The sequence below is a fragment of the Oncorhynchus kisutch genome, linkage group LG11, assembly GCF_002021735.2.
Source record: "Oncorhynchus kisutch isolate 150728-3 linkage group LG11, Okis_V2, whole genome shotgun sequence".
In the NCBI taxonomy this organism is placed as follows: Eukaryota; Metazoa; Chordata; class Actinopteri; order Salmoniformes; family Salmonidae; genus Oncorhynchus; species Oncorhynchus kisutch.
The window spans coordinates 59,929,859-59,947,763 of NC_034184.2; the positions used below are offsets into that span (position 1 = coordinate 59,929,859).

At 41.7% G+C, this 17,905-nt stretch overlaps 1 protein-coding gene across 1 annotated transcript in view; it reads right to left on the reverse strand.

Moving 5' to 3' along the window:
* Positions 1–17,905, reverse strand: part of malrd1 (MAM and LDL receptor class A domain containing 1) — a 115,813-nt gene that overhangs the window by 21,814 nt on the left and 76,094 nt on the right. Inside the window, exon 22 of the mRNA XM_031835982.1 lies at positions 1,595–1,778. Within this exon, the coding sequence (XP_031691842.1) occupies positions 1,595–1,778 (184 nt within the window). The remainder of the gene's footprint in view (positions 1–1,594; positions 1,779–17,905) is intronic.

A 17,905-nucleotide genomic window follows, 5' to 3' on the forward strand; every position in this document is an offset into this window, starting at 1 on the left:
GGCATTGTCATGCTGAAACAGGAAAGGGCCTTCCCCAAACTGTTGCCACAAAGTTGGAAGCACAGAATTGTCTAGAATGTCATTGTATGATGTATCGTTAAGATTTCCCTTCGCTGGAACTAAGGGGCCTAGCCTGAACCATGAAAACAGCCCCAGACCATTATTCCTCCTCCACCACACTTTAGTGTTGGCACTACACATTAGAGCGTTCTCCTGGCATTTGTCCGTCGGATTACCAGATGGTTAAGTGTGAATCATCACTCCAGAGAATGCGTTTCCACTGCTCCTGAGTCCAATTGTGGCAAGCTTTACACCACTCCAGCCAATGCTTGGCATTACGCCTGGTGATCTTAGGCTTGTGTGCAGCTGCTCGGGCCATGGAAACACATTTCATGAAGCTCCCTGACAAACAGTTCTTCTGATGACAGCCAATTTTTACGCGCTTCAGCAATCGGCAGTGCCGTTCTCTGAGCTTGTGTGGCCGAACACTTTGCAGCTGGGCCGTTGTTGCTCCGAGACGTTTCTAATTCACAATAACAGCACTTACAGTTGACCAAGGCAGCTCTATCAGGGCAGATATTGTTGGAAAGGTGGCATCCTATGATGGTGCCACGTTGAAATGAGCTCTTCAGGAAGGCCATTTTACTGCCAATGTTTGTCTGTGGAGATTGCATGGCTGTGTGCTTGATTTTATACACCTATCAGCAATAGGTGTGGCTGAAATAGCCAAATGTCCTAATTTGAAGGGGTGTCCACATACACTATAAATACAGAAGTATCTACCTAGATAGTTATTTCTTGATTTCTTGTTTAGATTTTAATTTTTATTTGAGGATTTGTATTGTATTTGCAAGACATTCTACTGCACTGTTGGAGCTAGTAACATAAGCATTTTGCTACACCTGCCATAACACCTGCAAATACTGTATGTGTACGCTTTCCAATACATCTTGATTTGATTTGAAGAGCGATGCGCATTTAGCTGCTGCTGGACTACTTGAATGTCCTTTATCGACATTATTAAAAGTGAATCTAGCCTCAGGTGCTAGTCTGGCCTTTTGTTGCTTTTCTCTACAGATTCCAATGGGTTCAACCCCAATTTCAAGGCATAGAAGCTGACATGACTTAAAACTAATTCAATTTATTTTCATGCCAGGGAATTATATATTTATTTCCATATTGTCAGAGGATCCCGGGGGCTTCGTAGGAACTAGCCAATGAACTTCTGTTCACTTCTAATTAACTTGTACATTTTAATCCCTGATTCGAGGGAGAATGGTTTTTAGAGTCATGTTCTGTGTCCGGAACATCTTCAAAGGCAAGACTAGAGCGAGCAGCTCCAAGAGAAAGTTACATTGTGCATTGCAGAACTGTGTCAGTACCAAGAATTTCTCTAGGAGTAACTCCTAGTACAAGGAGTAACAAATCCAATCCTGATAGGAGATTCCCGAGACATGTGTGTATTGACATATAAGACAGAGATGTAAAAAGATGTGATAGAAGTCCTGATGAGACTGAGGCTGTGTCCTAATATGGACACCGTAGAACCTGCTGTACAGAAAACGTTCACGTTGTGGATGCATGGCTCACTTACTGGGGTCACAGTCTGTGAACTGGAGATCATCCAGCGCAGCCCCTCCGCTCACGTCTCTGGAGCGTATCCCCTCGAAGACCACTTCAAAGTTCCTCAACTTCCGCAGGGGAACCTCCGCCCGGTTCCACTCCTCCCCCTGGTTCCCGGTCTTGTTCCACACCTCCGTCACCCCATTGTTCTCAGTCTGTGGAGAGGTCAGGCGTAGAGAGGTCAAACACAATGTTCCATAGCACACTTTGGTACGCTGTCCATATTGAGAACTCCTGCTGAGGCTGTCATAATATGGACGCTGTACATTGATTATTCTACCGCAAGGCTCTCCGACCCTCGTCCTGGAGTGTTACCGTCCTGAAGGTTTTCACTCCAACCCGAATCTCACACACCTGATTCGAATAATTAGCTGGTTGATAAGATTAATCAGGTTAGTTACAACTGGGGTTGAAACAAAAACCTACAGGAGGGTAGTTCGCCAGGAACAGGGTTTGAGAGCCCTGTTCTATAACCTATATACTGTATATAAATGACCCACTCGGAGTCATTCAAAAGTGACTTATATGAACATGTACAGCACTGCTGATTATTCTGTAATGTAATCATACAGAGCCCAGATCATTCAATCACATACAGTATGGAGGAGTACAGAATATGAGGTTGCAATGAATTGAGGCCGAGTAATGGAACGCTTTCCGCTGCTGAGTAGCACGGAGGTCATTTAAGAAGAGTCATTATAGTCACATTAGCATAACATCACAGTAATGAATGCTCTTGCCCTTAGACCTCCTATTAAATCTGTAACGGGCCGGTTCTATCCCAAGCCGAGTCTCAAATCGCACCCTATTCCATAGGGCTCTGGTCAAAAGTAGTCTGCCATTTAAGGAATAGGGTGCCATTTGGGACTCAACCCCAGTCATCTTTAATGTATTAGACTCATGCCACATATGGAACAGATTAAAATCCAGGCCAAATAGCATTAGTTGGTAAATCCTTTGTGTCTTTTCCCATGGTACTGCAGAGGCACTGAATGATATCTAATAAAGCTGAAATTATGAATGCGACTTAGAGCAGGGTACTGCATATCACGACAGGCTAGATTCTCAGGTTTTGAACATAATGCTGTGGAGTTGCAGTTGGACACTTCCCCAGTCAAATCAGACAAAATGTCATTAAACATGCTAATGTTAGTTTAGGGACAAGTGTTTTTCCTGACTGTGTGTGTGTGTTTAAACCAGACCCTAGGGTATAATAGGTGAAGTGTTCAGGAAAATCTCTGGGCCCTAGTTATTCTGTCTTAATTAACTATGTTAGATTACATGTATAGATACATTAGTATTTGTTGTTTCTTATATTTGCTCCACCCACACAGTAATAAAGAAAATCCCATTCAGTTGTCCAATCAGGCATAATTTAGCTTTTGGATTTATTTCTTCATCCCTCTGCGATTAAGGGGGGTAATTTGGGATTCAGTGGTCACTCCACTCAAAACTTTTTAAAAATCTCTCTCTATATATATATACTAACCCTATATCACCCCTTTAATGCAGTAGGAAAGTTGGTCTCAGTGGTGTAGTGGGGGCTATACGCAGGAGTAAGCCACATACACACTTTGTTTTTCAGTGGGTATTGTGTATACTCACTTCTTAATCCTCACTGATGCATATCAAAGTAGTGTAGCGGATGTATACAGTACGCTGCATCAATTATGTAGTACAATAGAGAACTCATGCACAAAGTAGCCAACATATCGCAAAGCACGTAGCCTAGTTTTAGGATCAAGTAGCAGGAGAGGGCCGTTCTCAACTGGTTGTGCAACCTGGTCTTACAGTGTTGAGTATTATTCTGTACGTAAATCCGAGGCACTCCATTTAGGTTGATATTTTCCGTTTGGTATGGTTACATAAAACAAATGGTTACTTAAGGCAATAACGAAAGGAGGGTGGTTGTTCGGGGTAGATGGGTGGGGGGCGTATAATGTGAACGTCTAGCAACCAAAAGGTTGCGAGTTTGAATCTCATCACGGACAACTTTAGCATTTAACCTAATGAGCAAATGTTCAATTACTTACTACTTTTTAGCTACTTAGTATGTTAGCAAACACTTCCCCTAACCCTAACCATTTATACGAACTCTTCACCTAACCCTAACCTGAATCCTTTTAGCCAACCCTTCCCCTAACCTTAACCCTTTAACCTTACTCCTTAACTTTTAACCCTAACCTCTAGCCTAGCAAATGTTAGCAAGCCAGCTAACATTAGCCACCTAGCTAGAAGTCAAACTGAACAATCAGTGTCAAACTGAGCAATTGCGGGAGAAGGGCCTTCGTCAGGGAGGTGACCAAGAACCCGATGGTCACTCTGACAATGCTCCATAGTCCCTCTGTGGAGATGGGAGAACCTTTCAGAAGGACAACCATTTCTGCAGCACTCCACCAATCAGGCCTTTATGGTAGAGTGGCCAGACAGAAGCCACTCTTCAGTAAAAGGCACAGGATCGAGGAAAGATGAACAGAGCAAAGTAATAGAGAGATGGAGAGACCTGAAAATAGCTGTGCAACGACGCTCCCATTCCAACCTGACAGAGCTTGAGAGGATCTGCAGAGAATAATGGGAGAAACTCCCCAAATACAGGTTTACCAAGCCTGAAGCGTCATACCCAAGAAGAATCAAGGCTGTAATCGCTGCCAAAAGTTGCTTCATCAAAGTACTGAGTAAAGGGTCTGAATACTTATGCAAATGTGTTAGTTTTGAATTTTTTCATTATAAATTAGCAAAACAAATTAAACCTGTTTTTTCTTTCTCATTATGGGATATTGTGTGTAGATTAAAACAAGTAGGTTAGGTTGTAGCATGGAGCATCTTAAAGAACGACATCGGTAGCCAGTAGAGCAGGTGGGAAAGACATTTCAGCTTATGAAATCAACCAGTTAATGCTAACTAAGGCAACAATGGGTATTTGGTATTTTGGTATTTTATTAGGGTCCCCATTAACTGTTGCAAAAGCAGCAGCTACTCTTCCTGTGGTCCACCTTAAACAAGAAACATAATACAGAATGACATAATACAGAACATCGATAGACAAGAACAGAAATACATTTGAAAAAAATGAAAGGCCTGTAGCCTACATATCAATGCATACACACAAACTATCTAGGTCAAATAGGGGAGAGGCGTTGGGCCGTGAGGTGTTGCTTTATCTGTTTTTTTTAAACCAGGTTTGCTGTTTATTTGAGAAATATGAGATGGAGGGAAGTTCTATGCAATTAGTGCTCTATATAATACTGTACACTTTCTTGAAATTGTTCTGGATTCGGGGACTGTGAAATGACCCTTGGTGGCATGTCTGGTGGCATAAGTGTGTGTGTCAGAGCTGTATGTAAGTTGAATATGCAAACAAGTTGGGATTTTCAACACATTGATGTTTCTTATAAAAAGAAGAAGTGATGCAGTCGGTCTCTCCTCAACTCTTAGCCAAGAGAGACTGGCATGCATAGGATTTATATCAGCCCTCAGCAAAATGTGCCGCTCTGCTCTGGGTATGCAAACCAGTTATTGAAAAAGTTTGGTCCGATGTCTTGGTTGAATCTTTGCGTTGCACAATACAGTCATCATGCACTGTTTGAAAAAAAAAAAAATCCCAATTTAATGTTATCTGCAGAGTAGGCCTACAACGGCCAATTGATATCATGATGATTTGTATCAAACCAGAGGGCATTTTTTTTTGCAAACTCTGCCATCACAAGTGCACTGTAAGCCAGAAGTCAGCAAAAGGCGGCCTGAGGGCCACAAACGGACAGTGAGTGATATTATTTTGGCAGTCCAATTTTTTTTAAACAATATTTGATTTAATATTTTACAAAAGTATATGGACACCCCTTCAAATTAGTGGATTCGGCTATTTCAGCCCCACCTGTTGCTGATAGGTGTATCAAATCAAGCACACAGCCATGCAATCTCCATAGACAAACATTGGCAGTAGAATGGCCTTACTGAAGAACTCAGTGACTTTCAACATGGCACCGTCATAGGATGCCACTTGTCCAACAAGTCAGTTCGTCAAATTTCTGCCTTGCTAGAGCTGCCCCGGTCAACTATAAGTGATGTTTTTGTGAAGTGGAAATGTCTAGAAGCAACAACGGCTCAGCTGCGAAGTGGTAAGCCACAAAAGCTCACAGAACGGGACCACCGAGTGCTGAACCACGTAGTGCGTATAAATCGTCTGTCCTCGTTTGCAACACAAACTACCGTTGGAAGCAACGTCAGCACAATAACTGTTCGTTCGGGAGCTTCATGAAATGGGTTTCCATGGCCGAGCAGCCGCATACAAGCCTAAGATCACCATGCGCAATGCCAAGCGTCCGCTGGGGTGGTGTAAAGCTCGCCGACATTGGAACGCAGAGGCTATACAGTAACATGCTATACATGACGTCAGAGCTCAGGTTTCCGCTTCACATCGCTGTATGGGTTTTGACTGACAGCCTTAGAAACTTGAGCACCGCGTGTCACAAGAAGATGCCCCCATCCCTTCTGCTAATTGGGCAACTTTTGCACATTTGTTGCGGTCAGAGTGAGGGAAATGTTGTAAATTGAGAGGAGTCAAGGTGTTCTGAAAGATTAGACGTTGGATAATTATAATAAATACCACTTTGATGTCCTACAAGCAAATCACACATCCAAATGTGCACTTCACTTTTCCATATTTGAAAACTTATCCCACTGGGCAAACACTGGTTGAATTAACATTTTTTCCAAGTCATTTCAATGAAATTAAGCAGAAACAACGTGGAATAGATGTTGAATTGACAGTGGGATGTAATTTACTATGATTGCTATGTTTAATGTACAGATACAAGGATGACATGCGTTATACCCTGGGTTGTCCTGAACAGAATGAGTCTGTTTTTGGTATTGTGAAGAAAATTTGCCATGGAACACACACTCATGACTCCATTCTACATGCATCAAAATTACAATCTGTTTGTCTGATAAGCCTGATCAAATCCAATTGTATTTGTCACATGCGCCGAATACAACAGGTGGCATCCCTCACTCTGACCTCACAGTGAAATGCTTACTTACAAACCCTTAACCAACAATGCGATGTTAAGAAAAGAAGAAAAATAAAGTAACAAATAATTAAAGAGCAGCATTACTGGTACAGAGTCTCTGTACGGGGGCACCGGTTAGTCGAGGTAATTGAGGTAATATATACATGTGGACAGAGTTATTAAAGTGAATTACGCATGGATAATAACAGAGAGTAGCGGCAGCGTAAAGGGGGGGAGGTGGCAATTCATGTAGTCTGTGTAGCCATTTGATTAGATGTTCAGGAGTCTTATAGCTTGGGGGTAGAAGCTGTTTAGAAGCCTCTTAGACCTAGACTTGGTGCGCCAGTACTGCTTGCCGTGCGGTAGCAGAGAGAAGTCTATGACTAGGGTGGCTGGAGTCTCTGACAATTTTATAGGCTTTCCTCTGACACCGCCTGGTATAGAGGTCCTGGATGGCAGGAAGCTTGGCCCCGGTGATTTACTGGGCCATACACACTACCCTCTGTAGTGCCTTGGGGTCGGAGGCTGAGCAGTTGCCATACCAGACGGTGATGCAACCGTGCTCTCGATGGTGCAGCTGTAGAACCTTTGAGGATCTGAGGAGCCATGCCAAATCTTCTCAGTCTCCTGAGGGGGAATAGGTTTTGTCATGCCATCTTCAAGACTGTCTTGGTGTAATTGGACCATGTTAGTTTGTTGGTGATGCGGACACCAAGGAACTTGAAGCTCTCAACCTGCTCCATTACAGCCCCGTCGATGAGAATGGGGGCGTGCTCAGTCGTCTTTCCTGTAGTCCACAATAATCTCCATTGTCTTGATCATATTGAGGGAGAGGTTGTTATTCTGGCACCACACCGCCAGGTATCTGACCTCCTCCCTATAGGCTTTCTCGTCATTGTCGGTGATCAGGCCTACCACTGTTTTGTCATTGGCAAACTCAATGAGATTTCTTGATGCACTTCCAGACTCCCTCTGCCTATCCAAGGACATCAGAGGACAAAAATCAGTTAACCACCTAACTGAGGAACTCAATTTAACCTTGCGCAATACCCTAGATGCAGTTGCACCCCTAAAAACAAAAAACATTTGTTATAAGAAACTAGCTCCCTGGTATACAGAAAATACCCGAGCTCTGAAGCAAGCTTCCAGAAAATTGGAACGGAAATGGCGCCACACCAAACTGGAATTCTTCCGACTAGCTTGGAAAGACAGTACCGTGCAGTATCGAAGAGCCCTCACTGCTGCTCGATCATCCTATTTTTCCAACTTAATTGAGGAAAATAAGAACAATCCGAAATTTCCTTTTGATACTGTTGCAAAGCTAACTAAAAAGCAGCATTCCCCAAGTGAGGATGGCTTTCACTTCAGCAATAATAAGTTAATAACTTCTTTGAGGAAAAGATCATGATCATTAGAAAGCAAATTACGGACTCCTCTTTAAATCTGCGTATTCCTCCAAAGCTCAGTTGTCCTGAGTCTGCACAACTCTGCCAGGACCTAGGATCAAGAGAGAAACACGTGTTTTAGTACTATATCTCTTGACACAATGATGAAAATAATCATGGCCTCCAAACCTTCAAGCTGCATACTGGACCCTATTCCAACTAAACTACTGAAAGAGCGGATTCCTGTGCTTGGCCCTCCTATGTTGAACATAATAAACGTCTCTCTATCCACCGGATGTGTACCAAACTCACTAAAAGTGGCAGTAATAAAGCCTCTCTTGAAAAAGCCAAACCTTGACCAGAAAATATTTAAAAAACGATCGGCCTATATTGAATCTTCCATTCTTCAAATTTTTTGGGGAAAAAAGCTGTTGCGCAGCAACTCACTGCCTTCCTGAAGACAAACAATGTATACAAAATGCTTCAGTCTGGTTTTAGACCCCATCATAGCACTGAGACTGCACTTGTGAAGGTGGTAATGACCTTTTAATGGTGTCAGACCGAGGCTCTGTATCTGTCCTCGTGCTCCTAGACCTTAGTGCTGCTTTGGATACCATCGATCCCCACATTCTTTTGGAGAGATTGGAAATTCAAATTGGTCTACGCGGACAAGATCTGGCCTGGTTTAGATCTTATCTGTCGGAAAGATATCAGTTTGTCTCTGTGAATGGTTTGTCCTCTGACAGTGTTCCTCGAGGTTCCGTTTTAGGACCACTATTGTTTTCACTATATATTTTACCTCTTGGGGGATGTCATTCGAAAACATAATGTTAACTTTCACTGCTATGTGGATGACACACAGCTGTACATTTCAATGAAACATGGTGAAGCCCCAAAATTGCCCTCGCTAGAAGCCTGTGTTTCAGACATAAGGAAGTGGATGGCCGCAAACCTTCTACTTTTAAACTTGGACAAAACAGAGATGCTTGTTTTAGGTCCCAAGAAACAAAGAGATCTTCTGTTGAAACTGACAATTCATCTTGATGGCTGTATAGTCATCTCAAATAAAACTGTGAAGGACCTCGGCGTTACTCTGGACCCTAATCTCTCTTTTGACAAACTTATCAAGACTCTTTCAAGGACAGATTTTTTCCATCTACGTCACATTCTGTCCAAAGATCATGCAGAAAAATGTATCCATGCTTTTGTTACTTCTAGGTTAGACTACTGCAATGCTTTACTTTCCGGCTACCCGGATAAAGCACTAAATAAACTTCAGTTAGTGCTAAATACGGCTGCTAGAATCCTGACTAGAACCCCAAATTTGATAATATTACTCCAGTGCTAGCCTCCCTACACTGGCTTCCTGTTAAGGCAAGGGCAGATTTCAAGGTTTTACTGCTAACCTACAAAGCATTACATGGGCTTGCTCCTACCTATCTTTCTGATTTGGTCCTGCCGTACATACCTACACGTACACTACGGTCACAAGACGCAGGCCTCCTAATTGTTCCTAGAATTTCTAAGCAAACAGCTGGAGGCAGGGCTTTCTCCTACAGAGCACCATTTTTATGGAATGGTCTGCCTACCCATGTGAGAGAAGCAGACTCGGTCTCAACCTTTAAGTCTTTACTGAAGACTTCTCTTCAGTGGGTCATATGATTGAGTGTAGTCTGGCCCAGGAGTGTGAAGGTGAACGGAAAGGCTCTGGAGCAACGATCCAATTGCAGAGGGAGGTGTTTAGTCCCAGGGTCCTTAGCTTATTGATGAGCTTTGAGGGCACTATGGTGTTGAAAGCTGAGCTGTAGTCAATGAATAGCATTCTCACATAGGTGTTCCTTTTGTCCAGGTGGGAAAGGGCAGTGTGGAGTGCAATAGAGATTGCATCATCTGTGGATCTGTTAGGGCGGTATGCAAACTGGAGTGGGTCTAGGAATTCTGGGATAATGGTGTTGATGTGAGCCATGACCAGCCTTTCAAAGGACTTCATGGCTACAGATGTGAGTGCTATGGGTCGGCAGTCAATTAGCAGGTTACTGGTTACCTTAGTGTTCTTGGGCACAGGGACTATGGTGGTATTACAGACTCCGAAAGGGAGAGTTTGAAAATGTCAGTGAAGACACTTGCCAGTTGGTCAGCACATGCTTGCAGTACACGTCCTGGTAATCCGTCTGCCCCTGTGGCCTTGTGAATATTGACCTGTTGAAAGGTGTTACTCACATCGGCTGTGGAGAGCATGATCACAGTCTTCCAAGACAGCTGGTGCTCTCATGCATGTTTCAGTGTTATTTGCCTCGAAGCGAGCATAGAAGTAGTTTAGCTCGTGTCACTGGGCAGCTCTCAGCTGTGCTTCCCTTTGTAGTCTGTAATGGTTTGCAAGCCCTGCCACATCCGACGAGCGTCAGAGCCGGTCTAGTACGATTCAATCTTAGTCCTGTATTGACGCTTTGCCTGTTTGATGGTTTGTCCGAGGGCATAGCGGGATTTGTTATAAGCTTCCGGGTTAGAGTCCCACTCCTTGAAAGCGTCAGTTCTAGCCTTTAGCTCAGTGCATATTTTGCCTGTAATTCATGGCTTCTGGTTGGGGTATGTACGTACGGTCACTGTGAGGATGACGTCATCGATGCACTTATTGATGAAGCCAATGACTGATGTGGTGTACTCCTCAATGTCATCAGAGGAATCTCGGAACATATTCCAGTCTGTGCCAGCAAAACAGTCCTGTAGCTTAGCATCTGCTTCACCTGCACCACTTTTTTTATTGACCAAGTCACTGATGCTTCCTGATTGAATTTTAGCTTGTAAGCAGTAATCAGGGGGATAGAATTATCGTCAGATTTGCCACATGGAGGGTGAGGGAGAGCTTTGTATGCATCTCTGTGTGTGGAGTAAAGGTGGTGCAGTTTTTTCCCTCTGGTTGCATATTTAACATGCTGATAGAAATTTGGTAAGACGGATTTAAGTATCCCTGCATTGAAGTCCCGGGCTACTTGAGGTTATTGCTGCCAAAGGGTTCCAAGGGTTCACATACTTTTTGCACCCCGCATTGTGAATGTTTACACGGTGTGTTCAATAAAACATGAAAACGTAGAATTGTTAGTTTAAGCAGACTGTGTTTGTCTATTGTTAGATGAAGATCACATTTTATGACCAATTTACACAGAAATCCAGGTAATTCCAAAAGGGTTCACTTACTTTTTCTTGCCACTGTACCTCAACTAACCTGTACCCCCGCACACTGACTCGGTACAGGTACCCCCTGTACCGTATATAGCCTCGTTATTGTTATTTTATTGTGTTACTTTTTATAATTTTTTTACTTTAGTTTATTTGGTAAATATTTTCTTAACTCTTCTTAAACTGCACTGGTGGTTAAAGGGCTTGTAATTAAGCATTTCACGGTAAGATCTACACTTGTTGTATTCGGTGCATGTGACAAATGATTTGATTTGAGAGGGATGATGTGGGAGAGTGGATGGTCACTGAGGAGGGGAACGGTCGGGGTAAACTTTGTATACATTTCATTGATTGTTTTTGTACCTGCAATCCCCCCCATAACATTTTTAAAAAGTTACAAATGAATAAAAAGTTGGTCACAAATGTTTTTTTTAATTGTGTGATGGTGGGGACACAGGGCTGTGTTCCAAACATCTACAAGTGTGCTTGCTTCATTTTCTCAATGGCAAAGCGAGGAGAGGTCAAAAAAAGCACCTTTTAGTTGAAGGCTCTTTCCTTAAGTCATAAAGGTGCATTGATATTACATAGGAACTGTGCACAGTTTGGAGAGGTGTGTGGCCACTTGGAGACACCAGTTAGACCTCTCACTCAAACCCCTTGTAATCATTTAAATACACATTAAATCAACAGGGTAATGTTTGGATTCAGTCTTGTTTAATCTCCAGTGTTCCCGTTTGGCAAAAGTAGAGTATAACCACTTTTCCAGGCACCATCACAGTACTGTTTGAGGTGAAGCAAAAACACAATATACTGTATCACCTCCCAGTTTGCTGCCAAACCACCTAATCGTGGACTAATTGGAACACGAGTGAGGATAAAGTGGTATGGACTGAATTGTCGTCTCTGATTGAGACAGAGGGAATATAGATTTTGAGAGGTCTGGGCCGATGGTGTGGGGACTGAGGATACAGCTCTTTGTTGTCACACACAAATGGAGATCCACCTGCACCCCCCCCCCCCCCATCGCTACCCTTCTAGTAGGATCATTTAAACAGACTGACCTTGTCTAGATCCCAAATGGCACCCTATTCCCTATATACAGTACCTTCAGAAAGTACTCACACCCTTTGACTTTTTCCACATTTTGTTGTGTTACAAAGTGGGGTTAAACGTGATTAAATTTTTTGGTCAACAACCTACACAAAATACTCTGTAATGTCAATGTGGAAGAAAAATGTATGGAAAACAAACACTAATATATCTTGATTAGATGCGTATTCAAACCCCTGAGTCAATACATTTGAATTACCTTACAGCTCTGAGTCTCTCTGGGTAAGTTTCTAAGAGCTTTGCACACCTAGATTGTACAATATTTGCCCATTATTCGTTCTAAAATTCTTCAGGCTCTGTCAAGTTGGTTGTTGATCAATGCTAGACCGACATTTTTAAGTCTTGCTATAGATTTTCAAGACGATTTAAGACAAAACTGTAACTAGGCCACTCAGGAACATTCAATGTCGTCTTGGTAAGAAACTCCAGCCTTGTGTTTTAGGTCATGTTTTGCAGTATTACTTTAGTGCCTTGTTGCAAACAGGATGCATGTTTTGGAATATTTTTATTCAGTACAGTTTTCCTTCTTTTACTCTGCCATTTAGGTTAGTATTGCAGAGTAACTACAATGTTGTTGATCCATCCTCAGTTATCTCCTACCACAGCCATTAAACTCTGTAACTGTTTTAAATCCCTGAGGGGTTTCCTTCGACTCCGGCAACAGAGTTAGGAAGGACACCTATATCTTCTTAGTGACTGGGTGTATTGACACACCATCCAAAGTGTAATGAATAACTGCAACATGCTCAAAGGGATATTCAACATGTTTTTTTAACCCATCAATCAATATGTGCCCTTCATTGCGAACCATTGTAAAAACTCTGTAGTCTTTGTGGTTGAATCTGTGCTTGAAATTCACTGCTTGATGGAGGAACCTTGCAGATCATTGTATGTGTGAGGTACAGAGATGAGACAGTCCTTCAAAAATCATGTTAAACATTATTATTGCACACAGAGTCCATGCAACTCATTATGTGAGTTCTTAAGAACAGTTTTACTCCTGAACTTATTTAGGCTTGCCATAACAAAAGGGTTGAATACTTATCAAGACATTTCAGCTTTTCATTTTTAATACATTTGTAAGCTTTCTAAAAACATAATTCCACTTTGACATTATGGGGTATTGTGTGTAGATCAGTGACACAAAATCTCATTACAAAATCTCAAAAATCTATTTTAAATGTAGTCTGTAACACAGCAAAATGTGGAAAAAGAGTTGTGAATACTTCCTGAAGGCACTGCAGTGCAGTACTTTCGACCAGAGTCCTATGGACCCGGGTCAAAATTAGTGCACTATATAGCAAATGGAGTGCCATTTGGGACGAGACCCATTTCTCAAACACTGTGACAGGGAATGATAAGAAACAATAATATTAAAAAGCTCCTCAGACAGATTAGGTTAATGGATACCTTGGCTGGTTAGTTCAAAGAGTATGTAAATGGTAGAGAATATGGATTTAACTATCCGTTTCCCATAAAATGTCATGATTCATATAATCAGATAATTTAAAATGTAGGCTGGAACCCCCAAAAAATACATTTTTTATTGTGTGCTGGTGGGGACGCTGTGTTCCAAACAAACATCTACAAGTGTGCTTGCTTAATTTCCTCAATGGCAAAGCGAGGAGAGGTCAAAAAAAGCACCTTTTAGTTGAAGGCTCTTTCCTTAAGTCATAAAGGTGCATTGATATTACATAGGAACTGTGCACAGTTTGGAGAGGTGTGTGGCCACTTGGAGACACCAGTTAGACCTCTCACTCAAACCCCTTGTAATCATTTAAATACACATTAAATCAACAGGGTAATGTTTGGATTCAGTCTTGTTTAATCTCCAGTGTTCCCGTTTGGCAAAAGTAGAGTATAACCACTTTTCCAGGCACCATCACAGTACTGTTTGAGGTGAAGCAAAAACACAATATACTGTATCACCTCCCAGTTTGCTGCCAAACCACCTAATCGTGGACTAATTGGAACACGAGTGAGGATAAAGTGGTATGGACTGAATTGTCGTCTCTGATTGAGACAGAGGGAATATAGATTTTGAGAGGTCTGGGCCAATGGTGTGGGGACTGAGGAGACAGCTCTCAGTTGTCACACGCAAATGGAGATCCACCTGCCCCCCCTCATCGCTTCCTTCTAGTAGGATAATCTAAACAGACAGACCTCGTCTACATCCAAATGGCACCATATTCCGTATATACAGTACCTTCAGAAAGTATTCACACCCCTTGACTTTTTTCGCATTTTGTTGTGTTACAAAGTGGGGTTAAAATTGATTTAATTGTCATTTTTTTTGTCAACAACCCACACAAAATACTCTGTAATGTCAAAGTGGAAGAAAAAATTCTGGAAAACAAACACTAATATATCTTGATTAGATACATATTCAACCCCCTGAGTTAATACATTTGAATTACCTTACAGCTCTGAGTCTCTCTGGGTAAGTTTCTAAGAGCTTTGCACACCTGGATTGTACAATATTTGACCATTATCCGTTTTAAAAATCTTCAGGCTCTGTCAAGTTGGTTGTTGATCAATGTTAGACCGACATTTTTAAGTCTTGCTATAGATTTTCAAGACGATTTAAGACAAAACTGTAACTAGGCCACTCAGGAACATTCAATCTCGTCTTGGTAAGAAACTTCAGCCTTGTGTTTTAGGTCATGTTTTGCAGTATTACTTTAGTGCCTTGTTGCAAACAGGATGCATGTTTTGGAATATTTTTATTCTGTACAGTCTTCCTTCTTTTTACTATATCTTAGTGACTGGGTGTATTGACACACCATCCAAATTGTAATGAATAACTGCAACATGCTCAAAGGAACATTCAATGTGTGTTTTTTGTTTTACCCATCAATCAATATGTGCCCTTCATTGCGAACCAATGGAAAATCTCTGCGATCTTTGTGGTTGAATCTGTGCTTGAAATTCACCGAACCTTACAGATCATTGTATGTGTGAGGTACAGAGATGAGACAGTCCTTCAAAAATCATGTTAAACATTATTATTGCACACAGAGTCCATGCAACTTATTATGTGAGCTCTTAAGCACATTTTTACCGAACTTATTTAGGCTTGCCATAACAAAAGGGTTGAATACTTATTGACTCAAGACATTTCAGCTTTTCATTTTTAATACATTTGTAAGCATTTCTAAAAACATAATTCCACTTTGACATTATGGGGTATCGTGTGTAGACCAGTGACACAAAATCTCAATTTAATCAATTTTACATTTTGGCTCTAATACAACAAAATGTGGAAAAAGTCAAGAGGTGTGAATACTTCCTGAAGGCACTGTAGTGCAGTACTTTCGACCAGAGTCCTATGGATCCGGGTCAAAATTAGTGCACTATATAGCAAATGGAGTGCCATTTGGGACGAGACCCATTTCTCAAACACTGTGACAGGGAATGATAAGAAACAATAATATTAAAAAGCTCCTCAGACAGATTAGGTTAATGGATACCTTGGCTGGTTAGTTCAAAGAGTATGTAAATGGTAGAGAATATGGATTTAACTATCCGTTTCCCATAAAATGTCATGATTCATATAATCAGATAATTTTTATCCTGTCTTTTTCTGTTACAGCCATATGAATATCTTGTGGTTCAGGTTATTGCTGGCCATTCTTATAGCACTTTATAGTACCGTTATACGGGTTGAAAATGGCAAATTTTTGCACTGATAAATACCTTCATTGGAACACAGTGGATGGAAGGTCAAATGCTATACATGACGTCAGACCTCAGGCTCTGCGCTTCACAGCGATGTATGGGTTTTGACTGACAGCCGTTCTGACCTTGAGCACTGCGCGGGGTAAGAAGTTGCCCCCATCCCTCCCGCTAATTGGAAACTTTTGTAAATGTTTAGTTGACTGGGTGAGTGAACTGCTGTAATTGTATTTGGAAAGATGAGCCATTGAGGATTATAATAAATACCGCTTTGATGTCATATAAGCAAGCCAAACACCCGTGAGTCCAAATGTGCACTTCACATTGCTTGTCTACTGTGAAGAAAACCGGGCGCACAATTGTCCCAGCGTCGTCTGGGTTAGGGGAGGGTTTGGCCGGGGGGACTTTGGCTCATCGCGCTCTAGCAACTCGTGGCGGGCTGGGCGCCTGCAGGCTGACTTCGGTCGTCAGTTAAACGGTGTTTCCTCCGACACGTTGGGGCAGCTTGTTTCCGGGTTAAGCGAGCGGGTGTTAGGAAGCACGGTTTGGCTGTTCATGTTTTGGAGGACGCATGTCTCGACCTTCGCCTCTCCCGAGCCCGTTTGGGAGTTGCAGTGTTGAGACAAGATCATAATCACAAAATTGCAGAGAAAAAGGGGGTAAAAAAAAGTACATTGAAATTACTTTGTTAAACTTATGGCTGAGATCCCGTTAACGGGATCAACTTGACAACAGCCAGTGAAAGTGCAGGGACCCAAATTCAAACCACAGAAATCTCATAATTAAAATTCCTCAAACATACAAGTATTATACACCATTTTAAAGACAGGCTGGTTGTTAATCCCACCACAGTGTCCGATTTCAAAAAGGCTTTACGACGAAAGCATACCATGCGATTATGTAAGGTCAGCGCCAAGTCACAGAAAAGCACAGCCATTTTTCGAGCCAAAGAGGAGTCACAAAAATCAGAAATAGAGATAAAATGAATCACTAACCTTCGATGATCTTCATCAGATGAGACTCGTAGGACTTAATGTTACACAATACATGTATGTTTTGTTTGATAAAGTGCATATTTATATCCAAAAATCTCAGTTTACATTGGCGCGTTATGTTCAGTAATGTTTTGCTTCCAAAACATCCGGTGATTTTGCAGAGCCACATCAATTTACAGAAATACTCATCATAAATGTTGATGAAAATACAAGTGTTATACATGGAATTAAAGATATACTTCTCCTTAATGCAACCGCTGTGTCAGATTTCAAAAAAACTTTACGGAAAAAGCACACCATGCAATAATCTGAGTACAGCGCTCAGACACGAAAACAAGCCATACAGATACCCGCCATGTTGTGGAGTCAGGAAAAGTCAGAAATAGCGTTATAAATATTCACTTACCTTTGATGATCTTCATCAGAATGCACTCCCAGGAATCCCAGTTCCACAATAAATGTTTGTTTTGTTCAATAAAGTCCATCATTTATGTCCAAATACCTCCTTTTTGTTCACGCGTTTAGTTCACAAATCCAAATTCATGAGGCGCAGGCCAGATGAAAAGTCAAAATGTTCCATTACAGTTTGTAGAAACATGTCAAACGATATATAGAATCAATCTTTAGGATGTTTTTAACATAAATCTTCAATAATATTCTAACCGGACAATTCCTTTGCCTTCTCTCACACTGGCGCGCACGAAACTGAGCTCATGGTATTCTGCCAGACACCTGACTCAAACAGCTCATATTCTCTCCCACTTCACAGTAGAAGCCTGAAACAAGGTTCTATAGACTGTTGACAATTAAAATTGTCATTTTAATCCATAGAGACGTGAAGGAGAAGCTCGTCGGAAGTTGATCTCTTCTCGGCTGGGTCCTCATTTGGGACCAAAGTTCCTTGTTGTTAAGAGACTCTTTCTGTGGA